This window comes from Anarrhichthys ocellatus, unplaced genomic scaffold, assembly GCF_004355925.1.
Source record: "Anarrhichthys ocellatus isolate YVR2014 unplaced genomic scaffold, GSC_Weel_1.0 scaffold13, whole genome shotgun sequence".
NCBI lineage: Eukaryota > Metazoa > Chordata > Actinopteri > Perciformes > Anarhichadidae > Anarrhichthys > Anarrhichthys ocellatus.
The window spans coordinates 249,151-254,107 of NW_022280043.1; the positions used below are offsets into that span (position 1 = coordinate 249,151).

The 4,957-nt window shown below is 39.7% G+C and overlaps 1 protein-coding gene across 1 annotated transcript in view; it reads left to right on the forward strand.

The window, feature by feature from the left end:
- Positions 1-893: 893 nt before the first annotated feature.
- LOC116386341 (syndecan-2-like) overlaps positions 894-4,957 on the forward strand; it is a 9,328-nt gene continuing 5,264 nt past the window's right edge. Inside the window, exon 1 of the mRNA XM_031852446.1 lies at positions 894-1,170. Within this exon, the coding sequence (XP_031708306.1) occupies positions 1,111-1,170 (60 nt within the window). The 5' untranslated portion in view covers positions 894-1,110. The remainder of the gene's footprint in view (positions 1,171-4,957) is intronic.

Consider the following 4,957-nt stretch of genomic DNA (forward strand, 5'->3'; position numbering starts at 1 on the left):
TCATCTCTCTCCACATACCTAAAGAGAACTTCCTTCATGGTCAATTCTTCTGGTACAAAGACAACTAGAAATATTCAGTCTTCTATATTTTAGCTTCATGTGAGGTCTGACTCAGGTGGCATATGTTGTACTGTGCTGTCATAACTATTCTTCTGCACTAGAGGGAGTCATCTCTACAGTTTAAAGCTCACTGCATTAGCTGAAGCTTGTCTCCACGCTGCAGTGGTAGCACACGTTGGTCAGTGTCTTATCTCAAATATAAAGGGAGTAAAACGAAACCGTATGGGATACTAAAATATTTATTGAATTCTCTGTACTCAAAAGTTACACTGAAATAAAACACTGCCACTCAGTAGAAATGTATGAATTTGTTTACCTCTGAGCTATAACATACTGCACGTAATGCCATATAGAAGCCAGTGCCGACAGCGTTATTTAGTAAGCTATCAAAAGCTACCTGTTTACCATTTTAGTTTTGGGAACATTTATTATCTTTTTAAAGATAAACTGCTGTACTTTGTGCTTTGCAGTCTTGTTAGTATTTGTTTCCCTAACACAGAGGTCCATTAAGTATGTTCAGATTCACCAAAAACACCAATCAGCACCATCCTTTTGAGATGTTGATTAATAGTTTCTCTTAGTCCAACACTTCTTAGTGCTTACTGACTTTCAATTTAATTAAGAAAATGGTGTGAATTTATATTATTTATTTGATTTTTATGTTTCCAACTATTAAATAATCCACCTTGTGTTGTCCCCCCTCACATTCCTAAAATTGAGTCACTGTATATACACACGCACGCGCGCGCGTGTGTTTACATTAAGACGCGCCCCCAGCCTACCTTCTTTAGCGGACGTCATGCCGTGCTGACGTCACCGCGGAGCCACGCTGCACAAGTAGTCCAAACAACTTTCCCAGAGGAACTCCTCAATACAACGCGTTCAGTCTGCTGCAAGAGAAGCTGAGATTTAACAAAGTAGCCGAAGACGTGTTGAGGAATCAGCGGAACTACTTCATTTTGCCTTTGAGTACATACATATATTTAAGGTTTTTTTTCTCACTTATATATTAAACTCTTACAACTGCCGTCTTTTTGTGGGAGTTATAAGATGAGGGATCTGCGGTTGTTGTTCCTCTTCGGGCTGGCGACTGGTTTCATCAGTGAAAAAGTAAGTCGCTTGCAATTTCGCTTTTATTGAAAATATCAAAACACGTTGTTTAAACCCTGAATGTTATGTGGCTCGGTGATCTTGACTTTTTGTCTTTTTTATCCCGAGAAAAGACCTTAATTGTCCGCTCAGATACATTTAGAAAATGCCAGCCTCCCTAAAGTTTAGTGTTAATTTTGTTCTGTTGCCGGTTCTGGTTGTTTTTCTTTATTCAGGCATAAAGTCTAATGTTAGGCGTTCAGTGTGTTTGTTTTCCTAACCTAGCCTACTTTTACTAATTGGTCCACCTGGACGTTTTATGATGCCCAACATGTCTTAGAAATGAACAACTGAAAAAATATCCTCGTTAAATGATTTATTGCACTGTAAAAGTCTCTAACAAGAGCCAGGACACTTTGCCACCTCTCCAGAAATGCATGATATTTTATATGATTTATGGACTGTATATTGTGAGAGGAAGAAATCAGAAACCTGATCCGTCCTGCTGGATATGTGTAGGCGAGGCAGTAAACATTTGCTTTATACAGAGAGTTGTGAAGACAGAGAGAGAATTGTTTAATGTATTTTTTTCCCCATGAACTTTAATCTGACAACTAAGTATTGTAAATAGATGGGATTACTATTAGTTTAACTGCTAAAACTGTACTTTTATCATATTGTAATGTCATACTCGTCTGCTCCACAAATGCTTTGACTGACTCCTATTTCATACCACTACCACACACTAAATTGCTGGGCGTGACGGGTTACGTCGTATGTCAAACTGAATGTAGCTGTAGAATTACTGGTTAGTTAGTCAGTCAGTGACGCTACTGACACGTGAAAAATGAATGTTGTAACCGGCTTGTGAGTTTGTGAGCTGGTAGTTTTGTCCTTTTCTGGATGGATGACTCGCAGTAAGTCCCACTGGGCTCGTCCAGGCAAGCATGTCGCTGCATGTGTTACACACCCAGCCTTAGCAGGCAAGTAGGCGTGTGTCACCCCCTCTCTATTTATGGTTGTGTTCAAAGTGCGTCTAAAACACACAGATGATGGAAAGACCAGATTACAATTTCAATAAAAAAAATTGTACTGATGATAATTCATGAATGTAGAAATAGTGGGTTGACATCCCAAGCTGGTATACAGTTTCATGTACTGTCAGCAGCAGCACAGTATTATTCACAACATATTAGTCACGACACTGTTCTCTGTCCCGACTGTCTGACTGCATCTGATTTGTGGCTGGACTGTTTCTTTGAGGCCTTTGTTGGTTGTACATCTGACATGTTCAACCAGACCTCAAAAGAGTTAAGAGTAAACCCTGAGGGTACTATTTTATTTTATTATTTTTACAATGGGAAATACCAGTGAGCTTTTCACCACATATCAGTGGTGAAAGGAATCTTACACGGCTCTTTGCTCTTTGCTCTACCACAGCAGTTTTCATATTTTTAAGCGTTTTAACTGATGAAATCTGATCTTTTGCCAAATAGTGTGGACCAAGACCTTTTTAGTTTAGGGTGAGCAGATACAAATAACTGCGCTACATATCTCAGTTAAGGACACCATAACATCCTAAATGGGTAAAGATAAAAGGCAATATTGTGTCAATAACGCTGTCCATGCCAACAGAGTTGTGACACAATATGGCGTCTGTTTACCCTGAGTTGATTACAGATTCTTTTGATCTGAAATATTTTACGTTTTGTGAAGCCTTTGGAGACTATAACTGCTGTTAACTAAACAGACACTTTAGACGCAGAGTGTGATCCAACCCTTTATGACTGGTCAAACAGACGCCCCCTCAACCACGGTGCTGTGTGCTGCTGCTGCTGCTATCTAGATGGTGATGACAGGTCAGCTGTGTACTTTTGGCTGTTACACAACCTCGCCCTCTCATTATCATTGACTTCCACTTCATATGGAAATGTTTTGCTGTAATGGCTATTAATCCAGCAGTCACAAAAAAATATGGATTTGTCGATTCCAAGTTTTAGTAAAGCATTCCCCCAAACGGACTCATTCACGCTCCCTATTGCACGCCTGTAGTGTTTTATCACTGCAAACAGGCTGTTTCCAGAAAACTGTCTTCACTTGGACAAAGCACCGGGACACCAGATGGTTATATACGGTCTGTGTGTGCTATGTGTTTTCCAGATGTGTGTAACCTCTGACTGACCGAGTCAAGTCTCCCAGTAAACCCTAGAGCATAACTTCTTTCTGGTGAAATGGATGGACAAAGAGATTGATAGCTGACTTTATTTTACAGTGTCTGCACATGTGTTTGAGAACACAGTCCATTAGTCGATCAACAGAAAAGTATTCACCGGTGATACGTGATCGTCACTATGTCCTGGCATTTTATTAACTAAATGATGAATTGAAAAGAAAGTTATCGATCATACCAATAAATATTAGCTGCTGCCATTTGGGCCGGCTCATACCTCCAGAAGGGATTGGCAATGATTCAGTTATTATTAATATGATTGTTTATAGACTTTAAGCTTAATTTTTTGAAAATAGGATCTTATCATGTTATCCTTAACACAAACCTGTTTGAGCTCATAGCATACTATAATCATGAAATGATAGCATACTATAATCATGAAATGATTATAGTATGCCACCTGAGGTCACAGTAGTTGTGGCCTCAGAAGGGAAGACAAGTTTAAAGAGTAAGTGTAATGTCTGCAGCAGTTCCAGTTTTGTGTGTTTCTGTGTTTCGTTTTGACAAGCGCAGCATCTGCTTTTGTAATCCCCGATTTAAAGACTGCAGGAACGCAAGAGCCGCCTCTGCCATTGAGACTCTGCTGTCTTCTGAAACATTATGTTAATGATTTCACGTTTGGCCTGTTTCACCACAATGTGAACACAACATCTGGCTCATCTCAGAATTATTTTCTCTCGCTGCATCGGTAGCTTGAACAAAAAAAAAAAAATAGTCAGACGTCTTAAGGAGTCACAAAGGAGAGCGAGCTGAACAGTTTGTCTTCAGCGTTGATCTACAGTAGTTTGTTTGATCACATAAATGTGGTCCAAGCTGAATGAAGCAACTGGCATTAGTAGGTGAAGTGCTTTGCTCTGCACTTACAGAATAAATGCACACATTTTACATCTGTATCTATTCTTCTTTATGCTGCCAAATGAAAGGCAAGTGTTGACACAAGAAGACTCTAGAATAGAGTTAATTTATACCTTTTTACTTCTCCCAAGTGTGAATATTTATTGCACTAAAAGATCCCCTCATGTTTCACCGACACCTGTTTTTTTTAGAAACAGTCTGTCTCTATCGTTTCCTTCCTTTCTCCCTCTCAGCACCTGTGTTAGTGGAAGCATAGTATACATACCAGACATAGTTCAGCCCTCAATGGGCCATATTCATCCAGTCCTGTGTGTGAGTGTCTGTCTCGCTGTCTTACTACCAACATCTGAGGAGCCATTCCTCTCTCTTTGAATTTCAGACTCATTGTCCGGTTGCTTTCCGTGTTACTCTAGTCTGCTCAAGCCGTTTGTTATATTACCATCTATATCAACTTGTTTTATTCTGCTTGACGTTGAGACAAGCTGGTAAATGACTTAATTTATTTAAGTACCTCATTTATTTGGTTGCAGCCTAGTTAACGTCAGACGAAGCTTTAGATGACAAGACAAGTAGTGTTTTGGTTTTCATCATTCTCCTTCTTTGTATTGTTTGGGTTAGTGGGAGGTTTTCCTACGCTGCAATCTTAGTGTGTGTGTGTGTGTGTGTGTGTGTGCGCGTGTGTGTGTGTGTGTGTGTGTGTGTGTGTGTGTGTGTGTGTGTGTG